The sequence below is a fragment of the Mirounga angustirostris genome, unplaced genomic scaffold, assembly GCF_029215605.1.
Source record: "Mirounga angustirostris isolate CCGP_5_RB_7025 unplaced genomic scaffold, mMirAng1.0.hap1 SCAF_3, whole genome shotgun sequence".
Lineage (NCBI taxonomy): Eukaryota > Metazoa > Chordata > Mammalia > Carnivora > Phocidae > Mirounga > Mirounga angustirostris.
The window spans coordinates 73475611-73492396 of NW_026991711.1; the positions used below are offsets into that span (position 1 = coordinate 73475611).

The window sequence follows — 16786 nt, forward strand, 5'->3', positions numbered from 1 at the left end:
AGCTATAATGGAAATACTTTGAAGAAAAATTTAAGGCTTGACTCTTTTAGTTACATCTGAAGCCTTTCCCAAATTCTCCAGCTCTTGGAGTCGTTCCTGTCCTGATATCCTATAGTACATACTGTATACTAGCATAGTTTGACATTTATTTTCCCCTCTGTAACTTTAAAACAAATTGAAAACCCATTTTTAGTTACTGTATACTCCCCAATTGGATTATGACTTTGCAGTTTTTTCTTACTCTTTTAAATCTTTGGTAGCACTGTATATATCAAAACTTTTTTTATTTAAACTCACAATGAAAACAGATTTTACAGTTAGACCTAATATAGACATACTTAATTTTTGGAACAAAAGTTTCACAAACCATTGTTTACTTGTAAGGAGATATACCATGACCTCTTCTGTTTTACTAAAAAAGCAAATGGTAGATCCACCACATTGATCTCACTGTCCACTACGTGGTATTACAATTTGACAGACATGTTCTACAAGTTTTCACACAGGGCTGGGGAGAAAGTAGATATTCAGATACTTGGTGAATTTCACCTTTTGTGAAGGACTGCTGCTTTGAGATTATTTTTATGATGCCTGAAACTTAGGGTGTGGAAATTTTTTTTTTTTTTTTTTTAAATACAAATTTTTGTTCTCTCTGATACAGTTTCAGGGACGTGGTATCTTCTAGGAGAGCAGATGTGGGCTTTTAGCCTTCCTGTTCTTTTCCATTCTCTCATTTAAGATACTTGCTTCTTGTATCTTCTTTATTTTGGATTCATCCTTTCACTGCTCAGATTCACTTCTTCTGTGTTTGTTCATCTCCTCACATGGGCTCTTCCTGTGCCTCCAGAACTTTTTTCTTAGTTTTACCCAGGTCACTTGATTGTCTCCTCTTCGGGAAGCCTTTCCTGCCTGTTTTGGCAGTTCTCCTTTGGGTACTGACCTGGTGTGACCCTTCGGTGTTACACTTGGAATGATAAACACTGAATTCTAAGATATGATTAGAAACATGAGAGTGGGGGAAAATGTATTTTATCATATTTGTTTTAAGCAAGAAGTTGTCTGGGAACTGATAGTTCAGTGCACCTATCTAGTATAAAAAAAGGAAGTATTCTTGATAAGTATATTTTCTAGGTACTAGATATTCATCTTTTTATAATTTACCATTTTTTATTTCTTGCTCAAATGTATTGTGTTGTCTTGTGTCTTTCTCATAATGACAGAATGGAGGGCGGTCAGAGAGGCGTGGTTTCCATGGTTGACCATGTAAAAATTGTTTAATCAGAAACAGCCTTCCCCTGGGTTATGTTCTTTTTTCCTGTTGACACATGGTATCTTCAGAATGATAGATCAAAGACATCCTTATAGTTTCAACTTACTCTTCCTTCACTTGGATGGTTATTCTTTGGCACGAAAAAAGAAGTGTTGCTCAGCTTTCTAAGAATTCATAGTAGGCAGGTTTAAGGAGGCACTTAACTCCATGACCTTTACATTCTTGGACTGCATGACTGTTTCTGGGGATGTGATCATATATCCTAACTTTTATTTAGAACTTAATGTTTGACCTTTAATAGACTGTCCAAACATTTTTCCTTAATGTCTTAATGAGATCAGAAGAACCAATAGATTCACACATTGCTAGACACATGGGGATGGGAGGTACTGTAGATTTTGAGGTCTTACGTATGAGATAACCAAGGTCCAGAGAGAGAAGCATTTTGCCTCAAGTGGTTACAGCGAGTTAGTGGCAAGGCCCGGACCAGACCCAAGTCTGTAGCTTTGCTAGGTCAGTGCCATGATAGTGTTCCATGGTCTCGCTACAGCAGCTCCCAACGGACCCTTTCTTCTGTGAAATATTTTCCATAAAACAACATTTCCTATTTTTAATAAAATGGTAGTTTGAATTACTAGCATTATATTGACAGGAATGTTGACTAAAAAAATATTACCCAGGGGAGCCCAGGTGGCTCAGTCAGTTAGTTAGGCATCCAGCTCTTGATCTCAGCTCAGGCCTTGATCTCAGGGTCACGAGTTCAAGCCTCATGTTGGGCTCCATTTAAAAAAAAAGAAAAAATATTACTCAATATTAACCTTGTTTCTTAGGCACAGCCATTGAGTTTTTTCTTTTTTCTGATTTAATTAATTTATCTTATTAAGACTTTCCTTTGGGGGGGGGAGGTAGGGTAGTACAGGGATTTCCCATATAGCCTTGCCCCCTACGCATGCATAGCCTCCCTCATTATCAACATCCCCCGCCAGAGTGGTACATTTGTCATAACTGATGAACTGCACTGAAACATCATAATCCCCTAAAGTCCATAGTTCGTGTTACTGTGTACTTTTGGTATATGTTCTGAACAAATGTATAATGACCTATCCATCATTATAGTATTATACAGAATATTGTCACTGCCCTAAAAATCCTCTGTGCTCTGCCTCTTCATCCCTCCTTCTCAACTTCCAATTTTTTTTACTGCCTTCCATAGTTACTATTGAGTTTTTAGTTTCAATTATTATAATTTTTATATTTAGAAGTTTGATTCAGTTCTTTCACAAAATCTGCTTAGGCATTAGAGTCTCATCTCTGTTCTTATAATCAAGCAATTGTTATTTCCTGGCACATAGTAAGCATTTGTTTTGTGTCCTGTCTGAAATAGTTCTGATAGTTAATATCTTGAGAGTCTAATTCTGCTGTCTGTGCTTCTGCTGGCTTTTATTCACAGTGCTCTGTTTTCCTGTTGTTTTGTGTATGTGTAAGAGTTTTGATTTTGAACTCAAATCTCTTGGAGTTTTAGTTGTGGGAGTTTTTTGTGGGGTGGATTAACTTCATCTTCCAGATTGAACTTGTGGTTCTGCTAGTTGTTGGGTGAAGAGGGTGCCATCAGCTCAGGGTCTCTCTGAATATCATTACCTGCTTGAGTGGTTCTGTTTAAGATCATGCAGCTTGCGTGGATTTGGGTTACAGTCTTTCATGAGGGTCAGCTTGGGGTTATGAATTTTTTGAAGCTATCCTCCATCCCCAGTGCCAAGGACATGTCACGCATGTTTCCTTGCTGCCTCCTCTTGTGGTAGAGGATTATTTCTTGCTTCCCCTGACATGAAGATCCAGCCCTTTCGGAATCTTAGTGTCATGCTCAGGTCTTCTGTTAGCCTTCCTGTCGTCCCAAGTTTTAGGTTTCCCTGCACTCCCATTTCATTCAGCTGTCAGAAAAGAGTGTAAAGGTCATTAGTGCTGACAAATACCCTCAGTGTAAAATCTGTCTTTGGCATTGGCCTATCTCCCAGGGTTCTCCCATCATTTTGTTCTTCTTTCCTGCAGAGTCCTCATTTTCTCACCAGCTCAGTAAATTATTATTTTTTTAATATTAAAATTCATCCACCTTCATCAGGAGGGTCATGAATACCTCATTGCTTCTTTATGATGAATTCTGTAGTAATAGGTACTGACTCTAAAATAATCTTTTGTGTAAGTTACAAAAATGGAGACAGAATGATCAGAAAAGTGTATCTTCTTCCTTCTCTGTGTTGTGTACTCATATGAAAGAGAAGAATCCTGATACCTATGAAAGCTTTAGAGCAGAAATTTTTTTTTTTTTTAAGATTTTATTTATTTATTTGACAGAGACGCAGAAAGAGAGGGAACACAAGCAGGGGGAGTGGGAGAGGGAGAAGCAGGCTTCCCGCTGAGCAGGGAGCCCGATGCGAGGTTCGATCCCAGGACCCTGAGCCAAAGGCAGCTGCTTAACGACTGAGCCACCCAGGCGCCCCTAGAGCAGAAATTCTTAACCTGAGCATGGCCACCATGTCTTTCCTTTTTCCTGGTAAATCATCACTGATTTAATAAACTACTGTTAATTGTGGTGGGATCATATTTCTCAAGTGTAGAGATGGAAAATTGTTCAGAGCCATTACTATTGGATATTGACTTGTTCTAGGTTCAATTTAAACCTTGGGGTGCTTCGTTGACCATTATTTGACATGATAGGGTTTGTCAGCCTTCAACAAAATCTTCAAGGGATGACGTTGAGAACTCTTCTGAAGATACTAAAAATTATACAGCAAACTTCTGGCTTGGTGGCTGTTTTCCCCCAGCTATATCTAACTCTAGTGCTGAAAACCAGTCACCAGAGTCTGAATTACTTAGTCTCCTCTTTGCCTTTGTAGTTAGCATTCAGCTAGAGGTAGAGATGTACTCTGATTGTTTCTACAGAGAAAATCTTGAATTCATGCCGTAAGAATAACCTCCTGCACATTCACAGAATCTGCATTATACAGCATCATTATCATGGTAAGGTATATGTTACTATGCTGCACTTTAATTTAGAACTGTCATGAAGTAAATTCCATTCTCTCTTTGAACTTTCTTTTTGGATCTGCTCCCCTTACTCCATCTGTCGCTATAATCTCTCCCTTTTGAACTGTGTTGTTTGGCATATATTGGTTGGCTTGGACTTCCATGGAGCTTTGTGTTGATATAGTAAATGTCCTCAGAAATGTTGATAAAAGTGATTAGTAATGTTAGAATGTTGAGTTAGAAGAGACTTTATAAATTACCTAGTCTTAATTTTCTAAACATACTTAGCTGTGAAAACCTTAATTTGGGTAAAGGATTACTTGAAAATCCAACAGATAAACTTGGAGCTGGGGTTTTTGAAAATCAGTGAGGAGATGAACCCTTTTATTTCACAAATGAAGCTTCTTAAATCCAGAAAGGTTCAATGACTATGGTTTATGGCTGTTTCCATTTTATCACACTTAGCATCCTCTTCCCAGACCTCTGATTGGATTGTGGTTTTGCTTTACTGTCAGCCCTTTGGAGAGTACAGTGACTGTGCGTCTGGGCCTCTAGGTGGAATTGGCTAGAGTGAGGAGAGCCAATTTTTTAATAATAGTTATCTCATTTTTTCTTCTGACTTGTTTTCTTCTCTTATTTCTTAGCTGGCTGATGAGGGTAGTTTTTTGCCCCCTTGAATTTGAAGGGAAGGGGAAGAAGGAAACCAACGTTTATGGGACACCTGCCTGTGGAACGGGCACTGCAGGATGCTGTCACAGAGGTTTAAATTCCTTTCATTTGTAGCTATCCTATAAAGGAGTTGGTGACATTTTCCTTTTGTAGTTAAGGAAACTGAGGTGCAGAGAAGCTAATAATTTGATCCATAGTCAGACTTACCTTGAGGATGCAGGACAGCTGGAGGATTTTCTAATAGTGCGTGAAAGTCTATGATGTGGGCGGCGGGGGCGGGGGGGGGGGGGGACGCGGATAAGTGGATCGTCTGGCCTGGTTAGAATACACGGTCTGTTGTGTGTGATTGGCATTAGCCTGGGCAGAGAATGTTCACATGTTATTCTGTTCATCCTAAGGGCCAGAAATGCTTTCCTGAGTTATGTGTACTGGCGTTTTACTGTTCCACATAAATAGATGTAATAAGATTGTATTTTGGATAATAGAACCTTTCTTCTTTCTCCTTCTCCCCCACTTCCTCTCCCTCCTCCTCTTCTGTTTTGTGGGGAAGGGGTTATACTTAATTTGAATAAACTAATATCAGTTTGAATTATTATAGTAAGTGGTAAACATCTGGGCTTATTGATACTTTTCAATGTATGTGAGGAAATTTTATGACATGATAACTTGAGCTGGCAGGGATGGGGAGTGGGGCCTGCAACATTTCCACCAAGACAGATTTGTTCAGTAGATCTTGAAGTTGCTGTGATAATTGAATTTGATGTTGTTACAAAACAGTGGATGGCCAAATTAGAAATAAATGGTTATCTATAAACTAGCGATTATTATCAAGGTTTTGTAGAAAGCCTAAAATAAGTTCTAAATTAAAAAAAAAAATAAAGGCAGTATCATGTTTATATACAAGTGCTGGATGGCTGGAGGATATTAAAGGAAATGTCTTGTTTTGGTAGAATTTGACCACCAGTCCACCAGGTCCCTTTAATCAGTACTTACAGTCAGGAAGTTGAGGATGTGTTGTCTAACAAAGGTTGGGCTTCCCCAGTCCAGGAGTGGAGCTCAGTCAGGAAACAACAGGGGTGGGCTTCTGAGCACAGGGTGTTAACCTCATGTCAGTGCCTTGGAGGAGGCCTAGAGTGTGTGTTGTCTTGTGTGCAACTTTGCAAAGTGGTGTTCAGGTAGTTTGTGAATAAAACTGATATGGTGTCATGTCTGTGGTGGTATGTTTTCTTGGGAATTTTCAAGTAAACATAGCCAGAGTTATGTGTTCAAAATTGCTGTCATTTCTCTTTCCAGCTGTGTTTGGAGTCCATTTAGTGGCATGTGTCAGTACTCAGGGGCACCCTGCCCCCGCCCTCTTTTTCAGGGACCTCTGTGCACAGAGTTGAGTCGGTCGTATTCCCAAGACCATGACACTCAGTCGTTGTCTGGGCAAGGCCCTTCTTTTGTTGGGTTTCATTTTATTTTTTTCCTTTTTTATCCTTCATCCCCAATTCCATGTCCCAGTCCTCTTTCGGCACCCATTCAAGTATGTTTCATGTACATTCTTCAGCCCATTGGCCCTGTGCTATTTTTTATATATGTGTTAATCTCATTGTTTTTCCTTAACATTATGTTTTTGAGACATGCTTTTGTATGTGAACCCAGTTCCGTTGTTCTGTCTCTGCTACGTAGTATGCTGGTTGTCTGCTGGGCAATCATCAGTGCTACTTCACACAACATTCTTGTCACTTTGGGCTCTGTGTGGGGACTTTTCAGGTATATACCGCCAAAGAATTGTTAGGTCATTGACTATCTGCATACGTGATTTCAGCGCTCCTGTTACAGCAGGGGCTTTAGTCCATTACCTAGAAAAAAAGTAGCACATTATAAATATAATTTCTTGATCCACGCTTCGGTTTCCTGAGGAAGTTCTTGTGAACTGGTTTTTAGTCATATTATTGATATCCTTTACTCTTCACTATCTTCCTTTATTTTCCTCCAGTAATGTTAGGGAGTCAGAGGGAACATAGTTTTTTAAAGGATTTCTCTGCTGGGGTACCTGGGTGGCTCAGCCGTTAAGCGTCTGCCTTTGGCTCAGGTCTATGATCCCAGGGTCCTGGGATCGAGTCCCGCGTCGGGCTCCCTGCTCAGCGGGAAGCCTGCTTCTCCCTCTCCTTCTGTCTGCCATTCCCCCTGCTTGCTCTCTCTCTCTGTGTCTCTCTCTGTCAAATAAATAAAATCTTAAAAAATAAAGGATTTCTCTGTAATGCCTATATAACTATGAAAATACTACAAATACTAACATTTGTTTTTTTATTTTATAGGGCGCCAATGCCTCGGCATTAGAGAAAGAGATTGGTCCAGAACAGTTCCCAGTCAATGAGCACTATTTTGGATTAGTCAATGTAAGTATCCATTGATACTTAGCCTTCACCAGTATCGTTGCAAATAGTTTTAAAAATGATGAACGCGTTTCATAATTTATTAAAGGAAAATTGTTTATTCGCATCAGTAGGATTAAGGCCAAGAAACTTGATTTGAATTCTCTTTTTAATGGAAGGGAAATAAAGTTGCCCAAGGTCTTAAGAGTTTTAAAACAGTTTCGTTTCTCCTTTTTTTTTTTTTCCCTTTCTTTCTCCCGTTTTGTGTCAGAATTTATCATAACCAAAATTTTGTATGGCCTACATCAAATAATCTCTTCTTTTTTTTTTTTTAATATTTTATTTATTTATTTGAGAGAGAGAGAGCATGAGAGGGAGGAGGGTCAGAGGGAGAAGCAGACTCCCCGCTGAGCAGGGAGCCCGATGCGGGACTCGATCCTGGGACTCCAGGATCATGACCTGAGCTGAAAGCAGTTGCTTAACCAACTGAGCCACCCAGGTGCCCCTGATTTCTTGCTTCTTTGAGAATCCTTTAAATGTCTAAATATAAGTGGCCCAAATGTACAGATATAGTAAACTTTTGCAAGTGCCTCCATGTGTCTGTAGAGTATTTGTCAACTTACTTCTGGCAGTGTCCCACTAGTATAGATATACAAGTGCAAAATATAGGAAAAGGGTACATTCCCCAGTCCTTGTGGAAGTAATTCTAGCAATTATACATCATGAAAACCTTGGAAGAACTTTCTTTAGAATTTTCAGCTCTTTTCTGAATCATCAGCACGCACCACAGATCTGTGTTGTTGTGTACTGTTAGGTAGATCCATGATGAGTGTTTTAAGCTATACATAGAGAGGTGATAATACAGGTGACAAAATAAGTTCCATCGAACACACCTGTGTGTCACTGAACACTAGTACATAATTGTAACATAGGAGGTGGATTTCTTGTCTGATTTGAGGAAAATAGTTAAAGTGATGAGGGTGTTTCCTCTTGCTTTGGGAGTCCCTCGTGGGTGTGAAGCTTGTAACGCATTCAGCAGTCCCCACTCCACGGTGCCCCCTCCCCAGAGGAGGCTGCTCCTTCCTCCATGGGCTGGTTTTCCTGGAATCTACTCCTACATTCTAAGTGAAGTGCCTGTTCTGCTATTAAAAACAGACCATTGACTTCCTGTTACAGTGGGTAAGAAACTTTGCCCTCTCCAACCACCATCCCTGCCCATTCTCCAGTATGGAATTAACCATTTATTTTCCATGTCCTTAATTTTCATTTATCCTTCCCAAAGTCTTCAGCGCTAAAAAAGCTGAGAAGACTTCCTCAGTACCAGTTTGCACTGCGTCGTCCTCAAGGCCTTGACATCCCTCTGGAGCCCTGTCATCCCGCCATGCGGCCTCTGTGGCCTTCTCTTCCCTTCACCCTAGACATCCCTTCACTTCTCTCCTTCCCTAGATCCCCTCTTCTGCTTGGGTTTTTCCCTGCTTTGTGGAACATTTTCTGTAGTAGCTTCTTTAGGGAGTGTGCCTAGGAGGTAAACATTGAGATCTTGTGTATTTATCTTGTTTTGGTTATTGTCAAAGCTAGATATAGATCCTAAGTTATAACCGTCCTTTAGAATTTGTAAGGGATTACTCCATGGCTTTCTGGCTTCTGTTGACATCAACAGGGCTGATGCCATTCTGATTCTTCATTCTTCTGTGAGGCCTTTTCCCCTTTAAAAAAATGTTTGGGAGGCTTTCAGAATGTGGATGGATATCCACAGGGTTCTGTAATTTTGTGATGCGTCTTTGTGCTCCCCCCCGCGCCCCCCCCCCCCACTGGTGTTGCATTGGCTATTTATCAACCCATTTAGACATTTTTCATTTTCTTCAGTTCTAGAACATTTCTGATACTAGTATTTGGATAATTTCCTTCCTATCAGTGTTATCTCTTTGTTCTGTCCTTTTTCATATACTCTCAGTTGCATATTGAAATGCAGACTGATTCTTTGTTTTTCCTATTTTTTCCATTTTTTTTGATCATCTGATATTATTCTACATTGCCCTTTTTTGTCCAGTTCATTGCACTTTTTTTTTTTTAAAGATTTTATTTATTTATTTATTAGATAGAGATAGGGAAGGAACACAAGCAGGGGGAGTGAGAGAGGTAGAAGCAGGCTTCCCGCTGAGCAGGGAGCCCAATGTGGGGCCCGATCCCAGGACCCCGGGATTATGACCTGAGCCGAAGGCAGACACTTAACGACTGAGCCACCCAGGCGCCCCTGCGCTTTTATTTTGTAGAGTGTTACCTTAATTTTTTGATCTTGTTTTACGGAGGCAGTATTCTGTGTTATTTTTCTCAGGATATTATTTACAATTTTTGTTGTTGAGGTTTTCTTATGCTTACTGGATTATTTTGAGGCCCCCACTCCTCCCTCCCACTATTTTAAATTCTGTCTTTCCTAATGGGATCTTTCCTCAAATTTCATCCATACATAAAAGTGAAATTCTGAAAAGCTGACTGGGACTTGGTGTATTATGGGTGGAGCTTTTCTGCTATGGGTTTCCCTCTAGGGTGACCCCTTGGCAAGCAGGCTTTAGAAATAGCTGCACCCATCCCGCATTCTAGTGGCTAGAGCATTTCCTCTGGGGCTATTCCTTTGTGCTGGGGGACTTTCAGGTTCTGTCGAGGGGTGGCTAATTCAGGGTTTTGTTGAGCCCTCTGTTTTCTGTCTGGTGCCTCGCTGCTGTCCTCTGCTCTCCTTAAGGGCTCTTGAACCAGACTCCTGGGCAGCTTCTGTGGAGACTAAACCTGCAGTTGAAAGAAAGGTTAAGTATCTAGGGGTCTGAATGGTCCTTTTAAAAGACTTACAACCAGACCTCTGTTTTTAGGTGAACCCCTACCCCCCTTTTTTTTTTGGCCTTTCGAGTTTTTTGCTTAATTTATTCTTTTACTGTCATTTTATTGGGGTTTTGTAGGGAGGGCGGGGAGTTAATGGACTATTTAATTTCCCTGGTTTAACATGACCTGGCCTCTACTTCTAATATCTAAAATGTTCGTGCTTACGTGCAGAGGCGTCTGGTGATCAGAAGCCTGGTGTCCATTCTGGCAATGGCAGAACCCCAGCTTTTTCACTCTCATGAACTACTTCCCTGCGGCTCCCACCCTTACTCGGTTCACGCTCTAAAGCTAATGGTCTTGAATTGTAGGAAAGTTGTGCTCACTGATAGTGTCTCAGAAGAACCCATTTTCTTCAGCACAGGAGTATTTTATATATTGAAGGCTGTTTTACCTTTAATCTTCTCCAGTTTAAATATTTCAGTCTCCGTTTTGTGTCTGACTGTAACTCTTTTTGTAGATAGCCTCAGAACAACTAAAACAACATCCTTGAGAAAAATCTTATTATAAATTGAGTTTAAGTCTTTTTTTACTCTCATATATCATTTTGAGAATACCATTGTCAATTGTGTAAAAAAAAAAAAAAGGATTTCAAGAAGGTTTCATTTTTATTATTCCCTGTGGATCAATCCAAATTTAAAAGGGCAGTATTTGTGCTTCTCCCTGAAGCTGACTAACCGAGATTCAGTAAAACCCAAGAGAAACAGGAGGGAGTGAAGTTAGTAAGGGACCTTTAGAGGAAGCTTTGTCTTTTACCCCTTCCAGAGACTCATATGATGGGTAGAAATGTAGTTTCTGATCTCTGTGCCTAGTTACTATGATGAAGAATTGCGATCTCTAAGGTAGCCAGGGCTCAGTCAACTATGAAAGACTGATGAACACCTGAGTTAAATTGAAAAATTAATTGGGGGTCAGAGTAGATGCAGCAGAACTAGTATAGTGATTAACTCTTTCTGTGATTTAAACTTTCAGGCTACCTTGCAACTGTGTTCTGTACTGTTAACTTTTTGCTATAGGTCCTATTTTCCAGTTCTTAAAATATCATCACTCTTTCTCTTTGTTTCCCTCCCCCTTCCTCCTTTTAAAAAAAAAAATTATGGAGTTAATCATTCTATTTATAGGAGTCCCTTAAAAATGAAGGGTGGAGGGCGCCTGGGTGGCTCAGTTGGTTAAGCGACTGCCTTCGGCTCAGGTCATGATCCTGGAGTCCCGGGATCGAGTCCCGCATCGGGCTCCCTGCTCGGCAGGGAATCTGCTTCTCCCTCTGACCCTCCTCCCTCTCATGCTCTCTGTCTCTCATTCTCTCTGTCTCAAATAAATAAATAAAATCTTTAAAAACAAAAAAAATGAAGGGTGGAGCTTTGGGGTGGGTAGGGGAGGGTAGCTTACTTAATTCAGAGATCAACATTTTAACTTCTTTTTCTCTCTCTCTACCTGTCTGCCAGGTAGGTAGTGTTGAAACAACACTGGAATGTAACTGCTTTAAGAAACTGTGGTTTATCTTTTCCAATAACTGGATTTTGTTAAAATGAGGCACACATATATTTTCTTTTTATCAATATGTTCTCAGCTAAGTATGCATTTCCAAGGTTCATTTTAATTGCTCTTAACAAAAAGCTTACCCCGAGAAGAGTTCCTATTAGACCTGCCCTTTTGGAGCCTTTTTGTGACTGGCGAGTGACACAGTCATTCACTAGCACTTGCCTTTGGGAAATAGTACATGTATTTGGGCAGTTAGAAAATCAGACTTTTTTTTGTTGTTGTTAATGGGCAGAAGAAAAATAACCACAGTTTGATTAACTAGCACAAAATTCAACATAGGGGTTACTCTCGACATTCTTTTTTTAAAGATTTTATTTATTTATTTGACAGAGAGAGACACAGCGAGAGAGGGAACACAAGCAGGGGGAGTGGGAGAGGGAGAAGCAGGCTCCCCGCAGAGCAGGGAGCCCGATGCGGGACTCGATCCCAGGACCCTGGGATCATGACCTGAGCTGAAGGCAGTCGCTTAACCAACTGAGCCACCCAGGCGCCCTACTCTCGACATTCTTAATATAACCTATTTTCCATTACTTTCAGTTGCAGTTATCTTTTTCTTGGAAGAATATTTTCACAAATGATCCTTTTATAGCAGTTCACTCTTAATAGTTCTGATGTCTATCACTGTACTTTGCATAATACATAGAGTGGGGATTTCCTTTTGGTTTAACTCTTGAGCATGCTTTAATATTTTCAGAGATGAGAAATATTAGTGTGGTGTGGGGGTTCAGGAACTATCTTTTGAGTAGACAAGGGAGCCTTTTGGAAACTTTCTCTTGTAGCAGAATATCCTACTTAAATGTCACCTGTTTATAGGGTCAGCTAAATTCTTTGAAAATGAATTGTTTTGATCTGATGAACGAGATGGCCTGTTTCACCTTATATCTTGCAGCTAGTGAGTACTTAATTTTCGTAAAGTTGAAAGAAAAGGAGTGATTTCAGTTAGTAGTATCTCTTTCCTACTTTTGTGTGCAGTCTCCATTTTTAAATAGCCTTTTTCCATTGTTTTATTATATGGTTCTGTATGAATTCTCTAATACAGTAGGAGCCAACAGACATATGGCCTCAATAAATCTATTTGTGAGGCTACAGTGGAATGTGCTTTTCCGTAAAATCTTTGTTACGAAATAACAACTGTGTTCCTTAGACCACCTTACAAAAGGCATTTAACCCTGAATTGCTGGTAGTCATTGGTTGGAATTCTGGATCCAGGGAGCAGGAGCCATCATGAAGGAGAGAGACAAATAAAAATGAAACTTTCTTTCCCTTTGTAGGTTATAAAGTTGATTAGGCAAACATCTCTTGGTTCTGTTTTCGTTTGAATTGATTCATTCTCATTTAGTTTCTCTCCACCTGATGGCCATAGGCTACTTGAGGGTTATATTATCAGAGATCCCAGAGAATGTTCATAATAGACTTGACAAAACAACTCTGCCCCAAGTACTCTGCTGAGATTGGATCAGGTGTCCAGCCCTGTTGCAGGGTCTATAAAAGGGTTTGTGATTGACAACCCCAGAATTTACGTAGAGAAGTCACTTTCTATAAGGAAGGGTGGGACAGTGGAGTAAGGGTGTGGAGTGAGGAATGGATGTCCACTAGCATGTGGAAGGACACTTTTAGATTAGGTCCACTTGGCTGTAGTGAGAATGGTGGGTAGGGGAATGTGGGGTATAATGTTAAAAAAACAGAGCCACCTAAACAAACTGCAGGAGGGGAAGAGGGTCTTTCCTTAGAAGGGGATGTTCACAGGACAGACATCATCATCACCAGCCTCCGTGGGGGACAGTGGAGCATTTAAACATTTTAAAACATTTTTTGAAGGCAAAATTGTTGAGCTAATGGTAAACAACAGTAGTCTCCAAATGATACATGTAACATGAACAATTGGGCTTTGGGAAGAACTATAGAATTGCTAATGTTTATTTTTATCTAAAAATGAGAGATAAGCCTTACTAATTCTTGTTTTTAAAGTTTTTTATTCATTTGAGAGAGAGAGAGAGAGCATGTAAGGGGGAGGGTGGTGGGAGGGGCAGAGGGAGAGGGAGAGAATCTCAAGCAGACTTCCCCACTGAGTGTGGAGTCCTGTGTGGGGCTCGATCCCAGGACTCTGAGATCATGACCTGAGCCGAAATCAAGAGTCAAATGCTCAACTGACTGAGCCACCCAGGCTCCCCAGCTTTACTGAGTCCTCATAAATGGATGATACAGGTCTCCGTACTCCATTCATGTGTGAAGTGGTCCTATGACGCTTCAAGTTCCATAGCGCCAAAGACTTGACAGTATAACCGTCTCTTATGCATTCGTGTGGTTACAAACTATTATCATTTCAGTGTAGATTTAGAGATTATATGATTTAATTTCGGTTAATCTATTTTTTCCAAAATGGACAAATGACTTAAAAAGATGGTTTCAAACATAACAGTGCAGTGATGAAGTCCTGGGACCCGTTGTCTGTGCTTCATGTGGATTATTAATTTAATTCTTTACAAGAGTTTAGAAGGTGGGCCCTGTATCATAAAGCCCATTTACAGACGAGGAAGCAGATGAACGGAGTGGTTTAGTAGTTTGCCGAGGTCAGAGAGCAGAGCCAGTCTTGAACCTACATTTGGCTTCAGAGCCTGGGCGCTTAGTTACTGTGCTGTGCTGCTCTCAAGGCAGGTAATTACTCAGATGAATTCAAACAAACTCGTAGGGAGGATTGGGAATTTTTTTTTTTAAGATTTTTATTTATTTATTTATTTGAGAGAGAGAGACAGAGAGACAGCATGAGAGGGAGGAGGGCCAGAGGGAGAAACAGACTCCCCGCCGAGCAGGGAGCCCGATGCGGGACTCGATCCCGGGACCCCAGGACCATGACCTGAGCCGAAGGCAGTCGCTTAACGGCCTGAGCCACCCAGGCGCCCCTAGGATTGGGAATTTAATTTGGAAAATAAAGTAAGGCCCTTGGACCTATCTGTATGTATCTGTGTACCTATCTTTGATTGCCATTAAACGCACATACTGAAATAACTGAATATCAACTCAGACTGTCAGAGTATTAAAATCTGTAACCCACAGTTTACCAAAAGGCATACTCCGTTTCATTGCTCTCACTTAAATAGTAATAACTTTTAGTGAAAAACAAAATCAGTGTAAATAAAAATTGTACGCATTTACTTTGTCTTAATCACATTTGTTCTACAGTTGGCTATTGAATAACACAGGTTTGAGCTGCCCAGGTCCATCTATATGCAGATTTTTTTTTTTTTTGGTATAAATACAGTATAGTATTGTAAATGTACTTTCTTTTATGATTTTCTTAATAGCATTTTCTTTTCTCTAGCTTGCTTTATTGTAACAACATGGTATATCATACATATAACATACAAAATAGGTGTTAACTGTTTGTTATAGGTAAGGCTTCTGGTAAACAGTAGTCTATTATTAGTGAAGTTTTTGGGAAGTCGAAAGTTACACGCAGATTTTTGACTGTGTTGAGGGGTCAGCGCCCCTAACTCCTACATTGTTGAAAGGCCAACTATATGTAATGTATATTTTTATGTATATAAATTTTGCATTTTATAAAAGTATATTTTGATGTATATGATGTAGCACGTACATTATTTGTATTTATTAGGGATGTGTGCTCAAAATGATCTTCGAGATGGGGATACGATAAATATTTGTGGAGGGGGCATTTATTTTAAAACTAGGAGAGGGCGCCTGGGTGGCTCAGTTGGTTAAAACTAGGAGAAAAAAGGCATTAGAGAAAGCAAGCACAGGTCTTTGTGTTCAATAAACAACTGAAAAATCAATGCTCAGACCTTGAGGAGGGTGGCAGCTTTTTAAAATTTGTTTCCCCTGATTTTAAACCTGGTTATACCTTTGATCTTCAGAGCTAGCAGAGAAGACACAGGGTAGGTTTCAACCCTAAAGCAATGTCTTTTTTTTTTTTTTTTTTTTAAGATTTTATTTATTTATTTGACAGAGAGAGAGAGATAGCAAGGGCAGGACCACAGCAGGGGGAGTGGGAGAGGGAGAAGCAGGCTTCCTGCTGAGCAGAGAGCCCGATGTGGGACTCGATCCCAGGACCCTGGGATCATGACCTGAGCCGAAGGCAGCCGCTTAACGACTGAGCCACCCAGGCGCCCCAAGCAATGTCTTTTTTAGAAATTGAGCATTCGAAAACAGGAGTGTGGGGGAAATCATCCCAGACAATCTTTTGCATGAAAGCTACACATTAGGAAAGGTATAGTTTTAGGCTTTAGGAACTTGAAAGAAAGTTAACTATCAGGGAAGCTGAAGGAAAAGTTTAATAAGAGTTATGATTAAGATTGAAAGTTATTGTTTCGTCTGGAGAAATTGTAGTAGTTTCAAGCTTTAATTTTTCTTTAATGGGATTGATGAAGATAAGTGCAAGACTGTAAGAGAAGACCTCAAAGAATTGATTATAATGTTACCTATTGCTTTATGTTCAGAAGATGAGCAAGTCTACCTTCCAGCATTCTGTACAAAATAATAGACTCCCTCTGGTTCCTTAGCTTATCCGTTGGTCAACCTTTATTATAAATTTTTCTAATATACTGTGAGAGGCTATCTTTTGTTTTTACCTACTCTTTGGAAGTCATTAGAATCCCTATTGCTTATTCTTTTTTTTAATTTTTAATTTTTATTTATTTTTTCCCTATTGCTTATTCTTTAATAAAAATATCCAAATAATGGTGATTGAATCTTCTCTTCAATGGACAGAGGCATAGTTTGTTGGTCATTAGCATCATTAGACTGTGATACAAATACTAGTAATTTTTAGACTAATTAATATTGAAGAATTGATAAATTAATCTTAGTAATATTGTAGATTCTACTGCAGGTGTACTTAGCCCCTGGATAGGTTTTATTAAAGTATATCCATAGTTATATTTATCAGTAGTATCAGTGCATCATCTGCTTATCATCTACTTCTTTTAGCATTTCTCTGGAAAGCCTTTAAAGCATCCGTTTTTATGAAACCCCTTATTGACTCTGACCACCAATATGAATGTAAAAATCATGTATCCTCACTGGGCCTCATGTTCTA

At 39.8% G+C, this 16786-nt stretch overlaps 1 protein-coding gene across 3 annotated transcripts in view; it reads left to right on the forward strand.

Annotated features, from left to right (window-relative positions):
- Positions 1-16786, forward strand: part of USP12 (ubiquitin specific peptidase 12) — a 93006-nt gene that overhangs the window by 46394 nt on the left and 29826 nt on the right. For 2 of the 3 annotated variants that reach the window (XM_064586275.1, XM_064586276.1), the window contains exon 2: positions 7264-7344. In XM_064586275.1, coding sequence (XP_064442345.1) covers positions 7264-7344 — 81 coding nt within the window. Of the gene's footprint in view, positions 1-3921; positions 4286-7263; positions 7345-16786 lie in introns of those variants that run through there. The other variant, XM_045869227.3, reaches the window with a different exon arrangement.